At 49.5% G+C, this 13,345-nt stretch overlaps 2 protein-coding genes across 2 annotated transcripts; one reads left to right on the forward strand and one right to left on the reverse strand.

Moving 5' to 3' along the window:
• Window positions 1-2,090: 2,090 nt before the first annotated feature.
• Window positions 2,091-8,899, reverse strand: GNPTG (N-acetylglucosamine-1-phosphate transferase subunit gamma). Its single transcript, XM_056866538.1, has 11 exons — window positions 8,796-8,899; window positions 7,860-7,916; window positions 6,970-7,037; window positions 6,737-6,791; window positions 6,574-6,657; window positions 6,253-6,346; window positions 5,457-5,571; window positions 4,940-5,022; window positions 3,615-3,743; window positions 2,908-2,989; window positions 2,091-2,215 (listed from the first exon to the last, which is right to left on the reverse strand). The coding sequence occupies exons 1-11, from the start codon at window positions 8,897-8,899 to the stop codon at window positions 2,091-2,093; spliced, it is 996 nt and encodes a 331-aa protein (XP_056722516.1).
• An 83-nt stretch (window positions 8,900-8,982) lies between these two features.
• On the forward strand, window positions 8,983-12,722 carry TSR3 (TSR3 ribosome maturation factor). Its single transcript, XM_056866539.1, has 5 exons — window positions 8,983-9,302; window positions 10,868-11,061; window positions 11,546-11,713; window positions 12,513-12,570; window positions 12,656-12,722. Exons 1-5 carry the CDS (start codon window positions 8,983-8,985, stop codon window positions 12,720-12,722), a joined length of 807 nt encoding a protein of 268 aa, XP_056722517.1.
• The last annotated feature ends 623 nt before the right edge of the window (window positions 12,723-13,345 follow it).

Below are 13,345 nucleotides of genomic sequence, written 5' to 3' on the forward strand. Positions count from 1 at the left end.
GGAAGTGTCACGGCCGACAAGGTCCCCACGGGAACAGTGACCGGAAGTGTTATTAGACTAACTGCCCCCGTTCTGTAGTCCCCCCCGCTTTCGGTGCCAGGAAGCGTAACAGCCAGCCGGGTCCCCCCGGCAACATTGACCGGAAGTGTTCCAGACTAGCTGCTCCCATTCTGTAGTCCCCCGCCGTTGTTGATGCCAAGGAGCGTCACAGACATTGATGTATCCAGCGCCACATTTACCGGACGTTACTAGGATTGTTGCTCCCCGTTTCGGGAACTTTCTTCTTCCCGAAATGCTGTAATGTAATGGTACGTTAGATGTGTTTATTTATTGTATTATATTTATATCGCGCCCTTTCCTGACTACAGTGACTGTGACGCTTTGCGGTTGCGTACTACATAATAGCGGCTCAGCCTCCGAGGCCGGGCGAGGCCGGGCCAAGCCTGGCCTATGGGGGTCACGTGGCCTCCCGGTTGCAATTCATTAATTCGGCCACGGGATGGCAGCATCCCCTCTCCACGGCTCGGCCGCTTCGGCAGCGGGTTCATCTCAGCCCCGGACGGCCGCGCAGTTCCGAGTTGGGCCACAAGGCGGCAGCATCTCCTGCCCGGGTTTCTGAGCCGGAGCAGCCCAGGGCTGTTCCTCTGCGCATGTGCGTTCTTCCCCCCACCACCACTCTGTGGCGGAGGCCTGAAGTCGAGGTTGCGGCCGCTCATCCGGGCCTCTTTGGCCAGGCGTCTCCCCCCCCCCCCACCAGGGCGCCTTCTGGGGCGGCTCAGCCTCCGAGGCCGGGCGAGGTCGGGCCAAGCCTGGCCTATGGGGGTCACGTGGCCTCCCGGTTGCAATTCATTAATTTGGCCACGGGGTGGCAGCACCCCCCTCTCCAGCGCTGGATTTCGAATAGGAAAATTCTACAAATCCATCTGTGCTGTATGTTCCTATATGCTTTAGGTGGCTTATAGATGAAACCCCATAACACACTCTGGCTAAGAATTCCCTCGGGGTGGGGTGTCTTGTGCACAGCTGAACTTCCGTTCCTGGATGCATATATGCATGTCCATAGCAACGTTCCCTCACCCCCCCAGCCCGGTGCACAGAAGTGTAACAGCAAACGAAATCCCCAGTGCTACACAGAACAGAAGCGTCTCGAGATTAGTTGCTCCTGTTCTATAGTCCGCCACCAGTTTCGGAGCCAGAAAGCGTCACGTCCAGTACTGGTCCCCCTCCCCCGCCTACATTAACCAGAAGTGCTGCTAGATTCGTTGCCCCCGTTCTGGAGTCCCCCGCCGCTTTTGGTGCCAGGAGGCGTCACAGCCACTCAGGTCCCCGGGCCACAAATACTGGAACTGTTACTAAAATCGTTGCCCCTGCTTTGGACCTTTCTTCTTCCCGAAATGTTGCAATAGTACGTTGGATGTGTGCGATACCAGTATAGTCATTTCATTTATTTATTTAGATTACAGTCAAGCTCAAGGAATAACCTTGCAACAAACCTACCCCTTGCTACAGGCCCACAGGCACAGAAGTCCATCCCCATAACCACAAATGCCTGCAAAGACACATGCATACTTCAGTAATGGGCAGACAAATGAGAGGGCCTTTGCTAATTCCTGACTCACTGACAAGTTTTCTTCTTGTAAAGCAAACACAGTCTTATCCCAAACACAGGTGCTGTCCCATTCAAAATGTTCTTCACCGCAGAATCATTATCTTCTTAGGGAGAAATCCCCAACGTATTTTCACTTCATGCACACAAGCCCTGAAAAATGCTGCTTGGTCTGATGCAAAGGAGGTAGATGAGATTACTAGATCACAATGAGTAGCCCTACTGGATAAGAAGGTCGGACAGCAGCTTGTTAAGAGAAACAATAATTAAATAGCAATTTCTCTTGCAGCCTGAGATGCCGTATCACCCAGCCTGCTCACATGCAGAGCTGTCTATTAGCCAGCCATGGACAGCTGTCCACAGGAGTACATTGGATGCAGACCTCCCAAAATATTGGCTCAGACAAGGTTCAGAGAATCAGAAGGGATGGAATTTAGTTGTCCTGGAAGACCCAGCACTGAGCAGATCGGCCAGGTGAATTCCTTCATGGGGAGTCGACCCAAAGTCCTGTATCTCCATGCTGGTGCGTCTCAACCTTGGGTCCAACTGTAAGAGCTGGCATTTCTGTCACCCCTTTTGGAATGGCATGCTTGTCATCACTGTTTCCACCTGGAAAATTGAGTGTGGTTGAACTCAGAACTCAAGCATTGAAATTTGCACGGTTGTATATATTCAGTGAGTCCTGCCAAAACCTCCCACCTTGAGCACCAAAGTATTTAATGAATGAAAAGCTCCTTAAGTACCGAGATATTTCATGTGCAGAATACCTCAACCGCCCAAAAACAAGACAACCCACAAACGACTCATCTCTGCTCTCGATGCTCAAGCTGGCAAAGTCCCCTAAAGCATGGCAGTACACACAGTCTGAAGGAAACACAGTCAGGGCGGAAAGCCTGAGAAGTCCAAATGCACACATCCCATGTTGGCGGAAAGAGACACCTCAGCACTGATGCTTCAGTTCCCAGGTGAACAAATGCTTCATTTCCCAGGTGAAGTAGTAAGTAGCTGGACCTCGTCGCAGTAAGTCCAAGCCCTGCCACGCAACTCAAAGAAAAGCCTCCTACTATCAAACCCACCCCTATATTCACGTCGATGGTAGACATACATTGCTCTCTCATCTGCCCCTTGGGGGGGCCCTTGTTCACTGGATCTCGACTTCCTAAGACAGACCCAGATCTTTTGATGGAAGACAAAAAGATCTGCTACTTGCTTATCGGTCCCAGTGAATTTGGTAACACCGACTTCTAAATTGCCACCTTAAGAGTTGTACAGTAATTGGAAAAGAATTCTGTTGCACTTACTCAGGACAGCTTCATATGCAACTCCATGCTGAGTTAATAATTCTTTCAATTTCTGTGCATCTTTGGAAAGGCGTTCATATTCCTGGAAGAAGAAAGGGAAGCCCAGTCTCACACAAGTATAAAGTTTAGTAGGTACTGAACAACAAGGTGGAGAAGGCCTTGAAAACGAAAACAGTTAGTAGAGAAAGGGCTGCTTTCCTTTACAGAGTGATTTCTGGGGTCTGTTCTAATTCTCTTCCCCCTCCCCCGCCCCACCACCAAAAAAAAGGAACATGGGCTTTGCCATAATCATACAGTGAATCCCATAATGCTCTCAAACACCTAGACAACATTCATAGGTTGCTTTTGTTTGGCTAGCTCTTTAACAACTCTCCCACCTCTGCCCCATAGTTATTTAAAAACATCATTATCATTTCCCGCTTTTTTCACCAACGGAGACCCAAAGAGGCTCACGGCACCATTCTCACCTACTCATCCATCTTATCTTCATCACAACTCCCTGAGGTAGGTTAGGCAGAAAGAGCGATTGGTCCAAGATAACCCAGTGAACTTCCTTGGTGGAAGGGGGATTTGAATCTGGTCTCCCGGATCCTAGTCTGACTCGCTAACCACTACAGTGAACATTTATTCAGTAAGGGACTCAACTTAAACAGCAAATTAGGGCATCAGTGAGTCACCACCAAAACAGTTCCTTTCAGTATTTGTACCGTATTACACTTTTCCAGAGATCCAAATTCCTGGTGATGAAGTTTATTTTGTCGCTTATCCTGTGCCTCTCTTGTAGATTTAAAAAACGTGGCTTCTTCAAAGATCTCTCTCAACCTTTTCTCGTACCCCTGGAAAAACAAAAACACCAAATCAAGCTCTACCTCCTGGCAAGGCCGCCTGTTTGCTTTTCAGTTCTTTTTTCTGTGGCTTGATATTAATGCTAATCAATGACAGGTTTAAGCCACATTTCCCATTCTAAAATGAAACCATTTCCTGGACAAGCTGGGATAACAACTGGCTGCTGTAACTGTATTAGTGAGCAGCTCATCAAAGCTTTTATACCTCCAAGGTCTCAGGAGAATCATCCAAGACCTTTGGCCAGGTAGCTTAGAAAAACACTGCAGAACTCTATCTACTTCTAGAAATGAGACCCATCTGCTTGGATTTCTCAGTAGCTGTGCAAAGGAACTAAAGCCAGATCCACTGTGTTCTTATTTGGAAGTAAGCCCCTTTGACTAACTGGGACTTTCTGCCAAGAAAAAATGCAAAGAAGTGATCAAAACTCAGTCTGGCTCTAGTGGAACAATATGACTTGGGCAAGACTTACCAGAAATCTTTGTGACTTTCTGGCCAGACACAACTCATGGAGCAATTGAGAGTAGGACTTGGTTAGAGCAGTATGCTACTTGGGTGCAAACTGCCAACGCTACACCACACCCAGGGCTTTCCAGATGCAAGGAAGAACGCTGGGGGACAAGGGAGGTGCTCAATAAGGTAAAAATAAATGTCCAGACTGATTTCTGCAGCCATCAATGTTCTAATTGGAGAAGTGAGAACACAGTGGAGCATCAGAGGACCAGAGAGGGGCTTTGTGGACAATGGCACATTCTCTTGGGGCTTAGTGCCTATAATGATGACCGACTTGTCCCTGGGCCACAGTCACAAATCTAACAAGGGTTTTGTGTTTGTATTTTTACACTCATGGTGTTTTTATGCAGCTGCTAGTTCAAAGTTTGACTGACAACCTATGGGGTTCACTTGAAGAGTTTATTGTCGGTTGTAACGTATTTGAACTCCAACCGGATTTTCATGTAAACAAGGTTACTGTCCTTAAAGTTTGCTATAAATTGCAATTTAAAAAGCAAACCCCAACCTTGTAAAAACAAAAACCCTCAACATAACATTAACAAACTACCCTATGCATGTAACTGAAAATACCCTCCTTGGCTACAGTATAAAACAATCAGTTCCTGAAGGTATGTCTAGCTAACTAACATGAGGTCTTCCCAATGTGCAAGAACAAACCCAAAAGGCAGCTGCAAACCTGTTTCGTGACCAGCTCTTCATACAGTGCCTGCTCCAGGTCATCCCACTTCCTTCGGAGGGTTTCAGGCAAGGCTGGATACACTGCAAAAGGAAAGGGATCCTTGCTCCTGACCACTGCCAGGGGCTCCAGCCGCCTTTCAGCCTGAACTTTCCGGCACGCTGCCTCAATGGTTCAGTCCTTGGGACTTCCTCTCTCCCTGATCAGTAGTAGACCTGGAGCTTAGCCCTAATGGATGAATGCCACCGGCATGAGGAGCGTGTGCTGTTCTCCTGGACTAGGGAAGCTTCTGCAGTCCTTACTGCATTTGTCCCAAGTTGTATTGGAAGGGGGGTCAGATTATAATTCTATTCCTGCTCCTCCACCCCAGGCCTATCAAATCTGCACAGCACTCCTCAAAGGTCAACTTTACCTTATGGGGCCCTTCACCATCTCCCTCTGTGGCGTGCGTGAACACAAAAGAGCCTTCCCCCACTGCCAGGCTCAGCTCTACAAGCAGCAGATCAAATTGCCCTACCTAAAAGAGAATGCAGGTGGCAAACAAGCGGCGTTTCAAATGTCAGAGAATAAAGACAAGTGCTTGGTTCCGACACGAGAGCCAATCTGTTGCTCTTTCCACAGACCAGGAGGACCTAGAAGAAAATAATGGAGAGCATCTGAAAACAGCCAAAATATAGCTTTGCACTGAATCAAAGTCCCCTTTCACCCATAATCACATGCTCAAGGGCTGCCACTGCATCTGAAAACACAGGTTCTACTTGCTCCCCTGCAGGAGCACAAGAAGCCACTGCATCTTCTTACCCTGGCTATGGCACTACAGACGGGCAGCTGCTGCGGCCCTCCTCTCCACCATTCCCAAGAGGAAAGAAGAGGCCACTGACTGTCTTTTGAAGGATGAATTGCCCCTATCAAAAGAAGAGTTGGTTTTTATATGCCAACTTTCTATACCACTTAAGGGGGACTCAAACCAGCTTACAATCACCTTCCCTTCCCCACAACAGACACCCTGTGAGGTAGGTGAGGCTGAGAGAGCTCTAAGAGAGCTGAGACTTGCCCAGGGTCACCCAGCTGGCTTTGTGTGTAGGAGTGGGGAAACAAATCCAGTTCACCAGATCAGCCTCCGCTGTTCATGTGGAGGAGCAGGGAAACAAACCTGGTTCTCCAGATCAGAGTCCACTACTCCAAACCACCGCTCTTAACCACTACACCACGCTGGCTCTCAAATTCTTCTTCTGTATATGCACCACTTCAGAGGCTGTAGGTCTGAAGAAGGAAAGCCATTCTGACTTCCAAATAGAGTCTGACTGCTGTACCTTGGTCTGCCTGTTCCTGGTTTCACACGCATCTCCGTCTCTCATCCACATGCCGACAAAGGTATTGTTTTCAATTTCCCATTCATGCCAGATTCTGAAAGACCGAGGGTGGGGGGGGACGAGAAAAGCTTGCATTCCCACTTCCTGTTTGTAACATTTTGTGGAAGGCTTTACCACATCTCTTAGTAAAAGCTCACACTACATATACACGTTCTAAGCTCATGGTATGGGGGAAAGCCTCCTGCACGCACTTATCATTTTGTCTCTTGGACTGTGGAAAGGAAGCACAAATGTTTCTACCAGACACTAGCTCATCCTCACCCAAGAATTCCACTGTAAGCGTTCCACCGGAAGGTTTGCTCATGCTGTGTGACATTCTGGAAGGGGCAGAATTCATACTTGTACCTAAAAAGAGTCCAAAGATGGTCACAGCAGTCTCCAATACAGCCTTTCTTTTACACCCAGGCCCACCCCGGCTACTTACGTGGACTCCAGGTAGCTGAAGCATTTACCTGCCAGTTGGAGGAGATGGGCAGGGCCTACAAATGAGAGACAGACAGACCAAACTCAGCAACCCCTGTTGCAGAATGGCTGCTTTCCAGGAGATGGGTGTGTGGGTGTGTGCAGAACCAGGGCAACATGTGCCTGAGAGGCCCATGTGAGCCTGGTTTCCGCCGGACACGGCTGGGCGTGTACCCTGGCCTCCCTCCCACTCACCTGAAGCTGGTGCTGGGCTGGCTTTGGGCTGCAGGCGCTGGACGGGAGGCAGGAAAGGGTTGTGCAACCTGGGTGAGAAAGAAGCAAAGAAGGAAGGCTGAGGCGAGGGTGGCCACCTTGTCTCTTGGGATACTCCTGGAGATGGGGGGAGGGTTGACGAGTGGAAAGGGCAGGGACCTCTGAGGGGTCTCACATGAAGCTGCCTTATACTGACTCAGACCCTCCGTCCATCAAGGTCAGCATTCACTACTCAGACCGGCAGCAGCTCTCCAGGATTTCAGGCAGGGGTCTTTCACATCACCTACCTGCCTGGCCCCTTTAACTGGAGATGCCGGGGATTGAACCTGGGACCCTTCTGTATGCCAAGCAGAGGCTCTGTATCAACTACTGACGTAATCTTTTAAGATAAGGTATTTGTACAGATGTTTCAGCAGACATTTTAGCAGAAGTAAACTTTTGTTAGGATATGCTGCTCCCTACTGGCTTATATAGATAACTACAGCTTACAAATATTATTTTAATACAATGATATTATCTTATAAACTTGCGCCTTTATAGAATAATACTTTTGGTGCTCCCATATTCTTTATATATCTTGTGAATGACTAACCTGCTAGGAATAAATCAAATAAATTGAAATTCTACACTTCCCTCACCAGCCCGGTCCCTTTAACTGGAGATGCCACTGGGGATTGAACCTGGGACCTTCTGCGTGCCAAGCAGAGGCTGCACCACTGCACCCCCCTCCCCAAAACAGCAGCCGTTTCCTCCGAGGGAGCCGATCTCTGTGGCCTGGAGATCGGTGGCAAGGGCAGGCCCCACCTGGAGGCCGGCAGGCCCTGCAGCCCACGGCTGAGCGAGGGGCAGAGAGAACCGAGCTGCGGCCTCACCCGAAGCTGTTGGGCTCCTCCACCACCTTCATCTTCCCGGCTGCGGCGACGGAGCCTGCGAGAGAGAGATGGTGATGTGGTAAACGGGGGTTCGTGGGGGAGAGAGAGAGAGCCGAGATTGTTATCAAGAAAAACAGTTTATTCCAACTGGTCACCCAGTCGCTCTAGCAAGTAAAATAACTGGGCCCCGATTATACTGGGGCGCACACTTTTAACCAAAATCGATGCCTTGAGAGGACGTGTCACCATTCCCCGCCTATCCGGTTGTTTACAAAGACTGGAGCCTCTAGAGCTCAGGCAATTATTTCCAGTTCTTGTTATTGTTCACAGTAACTTTCCCCTGACATTTACCCTACAAACTTAGCACACACACACACACAGCTAGCTAGTATCCAGGCAGACATTCTTCCCCTGGTAACTCAACACACACACGCATAGAGTTATCCTGCCCAGCAACAAGCCAATCCCTTGTTGTCCTAATACATTGTCAATACATTTACAGAAAGGAAAAGAGGTTGTTACAAACTTATTAAATCAGACTGCTGAAATGGATCTTCCATATTCAGGGGAAATCTATCTGGCTGTCACAGCACGGTTTATGGAGAGGAGGGACTTCAACGCCATAGAGTCCAGTTGCCAAAGCAGCCATTTTTCTCCAGGGGAACTGATCTCTATCGGCTGGAGATCAGCTGTAATAGCAGGAGATCTCCAGGTGACTCCTGGAGGTTGGCAACTGTATGCATTGCCGGTCAAGTCAGCAAAACAACCCCTGGATGCTTGGGAGGACTGAGCAACAAGCTAATCCCTTGCTGTCCTAATACTTTTACAGAAAGGAAAAGAGGTTGTTACAAACTTATTAAACCAGACTGCCTTAAATGGATCTTCCATATTCAGGGGAAATCTATCTGGCTGTCACAATGGGGTGAGGCCACCAACCTGTCCGCAGCAGCCAAAGCAGCAGGAGCGGCGCCATCCTCGGGAGCCGGAAGCTGCCCGCGCTGGCCCCTCCCGGCCACCGTCCGGCCCTCCACTAGCGTCATCACGCAAGCACGCACGCACATCCCGGAAGCGGAAGTCCGCCCCAGCTTCCGAGTCGGCCGCAGGTCCTGGCCGGCTGGCCTCGATGGGTGGGAGCCGCGGGCGGCGGGCGGCGAAGGGCCTGGCCCCGGCAGGCCGGCGGGAGGGACGGAGGCGGGCGGCGCCGGGCGGCGAGGACGGGTCTCCTTCGCGTGGGGAGGAGGAGCGGGGCGGCGAGGCGGGCCCCCCCCCGGCCGGCCCGCCCTGCCCGCTGGCCATGTGGGACTTGGGCCAGTGCGACCGGCGGCGCTGCACGGGGCGGCGCCTGGCGCGCCAGGGGCTGGTGCGGACGCTGCGGCTCGGGCAGCGCTTCGGGGGCCTGGTGCTCAGCCCCGCCGCCGCCCGCTGCGTCTCGCCCGCCGACAGGTCAGTGCCGCCCGCCACGCGGAGGGCTCCGCCGCGGAGCCGCAGGTCCGGGCCCCCCCCGCCCCCTTTCCCCTGGGAGAAAAGAGCCATTGAGCCCGGTAGAAGCGGAGCCCAGTCAAACTGGCAAAAGTGGGTTTTACTATTTTAGTTAGTGAGGTATAGAAACAAATTTATTTACTTTTATACTATTAACAACTTTTAAAAACTATTGTCGAAGGCTTTCACGGTCAGAGTTCATTGGTTCTTGTGGGTTATCCGGGCTGTGTGACCGTGGTCTTGGTCTTTTCTTTCCTGACGTTTCGCCAGCAGCTGTGGCAGGCATCTTCAGAAAACCTCCAGACTAACAAAGACTACAGTCCACAATAGCCATGCGGATTAGCTTTGGATTCCACATGTTAACAGATCATTTCAGGATACAATGGTTCCATATTAACATACCACACCCTCATTAGCACATTACCCGTTTCTGACTATATATTACTCTTCCTACACACTTGACACTGAGAGACACTGTCCTTCAGTGTTACTCCTCTGAAGATGCCTGCCACAGCTGCTGGCGAAATGTCAGGAAAGAAATTACCAAGACCACGGTCACACAGCCCAGATAACCTACAAGGACCAACTTTTAAAACTATTTAGACACTTCTGCAGAAGTCAGGTGAAGGGTCACTTTTTAAGGTGGGTGGAGGGTCCAAAGGGTATTTTGGCTTTGTTGAACTTTATAACTATGTACAATAATAATTGATACTCTTTTGTAATTTTTTTGTATTTTCTTTTTATCTTTTTTGTTATTATTGTATTTGTTTGTTTTGTTTTATATATATATATATATATATATATATATATATATATATATATATATATATATATATATATATATATATATATATATATATAAAGAAGTCGAGTCCAGGGAAGCGTGCAGGGGGGCCCTGGCTTTGCTCCCATGCTCGCCCAGGGAATAAATGCGGTAGGAAACTCAGCCAACGAACCTGACCTCCTGCTTTGGAAACAGCAGGGGAAGGGGCCGTGGCTCAGTGGCGGAGCCTCTGCTTGGCACGCAGAAGGTCCCAGGTTCAGTCCCCAGTGGCATCTCCAGTTAAAGGGACCGGGTGAGGTGGTGATGCGAAAGACCTCTGTGCCTGAGACCCTGCAGAGCCGCTGCCGATAGTACTGACTTTGATGGACCAAGGGGGGTCTGGTTCAGTAGAAGGCAGCTTCAGGTGTGTTCATGTGTGTCAGATACCTGTAGCCTAAACATGAGTTGCATTGGCATTGCACAGGTAGCAAACAGTCCAGTTGAATACTGGATGGGTATGCAGTCACACACAGGTTCCATCATTTTTTTATGTAGCGCTTTCTACCTGTTACTGTTGCAAGCCCATCCCCCCGTGACCCCACACACAACCATGATGCTCTTGTAGGGCCACCAACTCATGGGGGCACAACTGAGGAGGGTGGAGAGTGGGAAAGTTGCTGTTTACGCAGTGCAGCTCCACTAACGCTGCCCGGTGTCGAGGCCTTCATCTTTAACACTGGATTTCAACGTCCTACTGCATTTTTAGACAGGTTGTGGCTCAGCACGGAGTTGCCGTGATTGACTGTTCTTGGGCAAAGCTGCAGGAGACGCCATTTCACAAGATGAGGGGAAACCACCTCCGGCTGCTGCCGTACTTACTAGCCGCAAATTCAGTGAACTATGGCCGACCGTACAAGCTGTCCTGCGTAGAAGCATTTGCTGCTACTTTCTATATTGCAGGTAAGGCAGTAGATGTACAAAAACATTAGGTTGTCTGTCAAATGCATTTTTACTGGCCCTTCTCCAAAGGAGCTCAGGACGCTCCCCCGCACACCTTAAACCTCACCACAAGCCTCAGATAGATTAGCCACTCCACTCCACGTGAAGCCAGCTGGGTGACCTTGGGCTAGTCACAGCTCTTAAGAGCTCTCTCATCCCCACCCACCTCACAGGGTGTCTGTTGTGGGGAAGGGACGATGATGGTAAGCCGGTTTGTGTTTCCCTTAAGTGGTAGAGAGAGTCAGCATATAAAAACCAACTCTTCTTCTTGCCTTCTCTTTGCCTCAGCGAGCGATGGAGTCCCCATTCATTGGCCTGCCCATTTTGAGCAAGCACGCTGCAGAGTGCAGCTGCCAGTCAGTGTGGGGCCCATACAGTACATTTATTATTACCTGGCTAAAAAAAAAAAGTTTCAGGTTGGCTGACCAGCTTTTTCTTATTTCAGGGTTCTCAGACATTGCCACAACTCTCTTGCAAAAATTTAAGTGGGGAATGGTGTTCCTGGATCTGAACAGGGACCTCCTAGAGAAATACGCAGCCTGTAACCATGAAGAAGAAGTGCTGAAAGTAGAGAGAGAATTTCTGGCCACCGCTCCAGGAGAAGAAGAAATAGGTGAGAATGTTCCCACCTTTGCTGCTGCCTTGACATATTCACTCATTCCTCAGTGGTGTTCAAAAAGGTGCTGTGTGGAGTTGTGTAGCGGCTGCTGCTCTTTTTTGGGGGATACCGGGACCACTCTGTCCCAGAGATTCCCTGGGGCTTCATCTCAGGTTCACTGGCAAAGGAAGTCAAGCCCTCCCAGGCAACTGAGAGGATTTATTGCATGGATTGATTCAGAGTTATCATCTACTTCATGGGTGTACAACTCCACTCTCTCTGAGGTGGCTATTTAAAAACACACACACACAAACTGAAAAGGGCCACACTGCTGTGCAAACTGTGGGAAAAGTGTTTCCTGATACTCTTAGCTCGGCCTTTCCCAAAACTCATTCTGCTGCTGTCCCTTTCTCTCTGCAGTGCTGTGGGTCAGTCTGTCTGTGACGGTACCTTCCTTTACTTTCTCTCCAGACCACACAGGTCTGCAGATTTGCTGCTTACACCCTCCCTTTGTGTAGCCAAAAGAAAGGCTCTTTGCAGAGAGGCGAGAAATAACTTGCTACCTCTGCTTCCAGCAGGACTTTTCTTCTGACTCGGCAGAGCTAACAGCAGTATATCCTCCTTTCATCCGCCTTTCCTTCCTGTACCCTTGCCACCCCCTGCAAGACCTGGTTTAGGAACATGTGCAAAAAAAGGCAGGCAAGAGAAGGGAAAAACCATCTGTGCTGGGCCAATCTGGTGAGGGGTCTGTAGCAGTAGTTTAGGGAAGAATCTTGACACAACCACCTAACCGTTTTAATTTCTGGCTTCTCAGACCCTTTCGATGTTGATTCTGGGAAAGAGTTCTGCAATCCCAACAGGCCTGCCAGAGGGTAAGAATTGCAGTGGTGTACTTTCTCTTTCAGGTAAGTTTCTCAGTCTTTTTTTTTTTAAACACTGACCTCTATTGCTTTGTAGAGTGATTACTGCTGATGAAGAAACAGATGATGAGTCGAGCAGCAGCAGTTCAGAAGAACGGGAATGAAATGTGTTATGTCTACAGAAAGGCAACTGTGTGGAAGAGTTCAAAAAGGCCAAGACTACGAGCCAGTTGGCCCTTGTCCCTCAGCAGGTCTCTGGCTGCCAAACAGCTGTGCTCAGGTGGGGCTTACAGACTGCTTTCCCAGCTCAGGTTTGGGCCAGCTGGTTCTAAGCAAGAAGCACTACCTCTGGCACATCTCTGCAACTCTTCTCTCCTTCTTCCTCACCTGACTGTGTTCCACCTGGTTAGGATGACTGCATTTATGTTCCCCATTTCAGTTATGGCTGATACTTGTAAGATTGCTAAGGAGGATTTGAAAATGAAAAGGAATAATGATGAGAGCCTTCATTGTGCTGCCAAGATCAGTACATCTTACTTCTAGAACAAAAACATCACTGGGCGGGGGGAGAGGAGATGTGACCAGAACTGGTCATATGAGTTGAAATGAAGCCTGCTAGGTCAGTCACAGTTCTCTTAGAACTCTCTCGGCCCTACCGACCTCACAAGGTGTCTGCTGTGGGGAGGGGGAGGGGATTGTAAGCCACTCTGAGACTCCTTAAAGGTCCAGAAAAGGGGGGGGGGTATAAAAACCAGATCCTTTTCTAGTGAACAAACCTACAAATCTG

This window comes from Euleptes europaea, chromosome 21, assembly GCF_029931775.1.
Source record: "Euleptes europaea isolate rEulEur1 chromosome 21, rEulEur1.hap1, whole genome shotgun sequence".
NCBI classification, from domain to species: Eukaryota; Metazoa; Chordata; class Lepidosauria; order Squamata; family Sphaerodactylidae; genus Euleptes; species Euleptes europaea.

Coding starts and splice junctions, on each gene's coding strand:
- GNPTG (XM_056866538.1), bottom strand. CDS start 8,899: ATGACGCTAGTGGAGGGCCGGACGGTGGCCGGGAGGGGCCAGCGCGGG. Junction 7,038..7,859: donor GAGGAGCCCAACAGCTTCGG/GTGAGGCCGCAG, acceptor TTTCTCACCCAG/GTTGCACAACCCTTTCCTGC. Junction 5,023..5,456: donor CCACCTGCATTCTCTTTTAG/GTAGGGCAATTT, acceptor TTCCTTTTGCAG/TGTATCCAGCCTTGCCTGAA.
- TSR3 (XM_056866539.1), top strand. CDS start 8,983: ATGGGTGGGAGCCGCGGGCGGCGGGCGGCGAAGGGCCTGGCCCCGGCA. Junction 11,062..11,545: donor TGCTACTTTCTATATTGCAG/GTAAGGCAGTAG, acceptor TTCTTATTTCAG/GGTTCTCAGACATTGCCACA. Junction 11,714..12,512: donor TCCAGGAGAAGAAGAAATAG/GTGAGAATGTTC, acceptor CTGGCTTCTCAG/ACCCTTTCGATGTTGATTCT.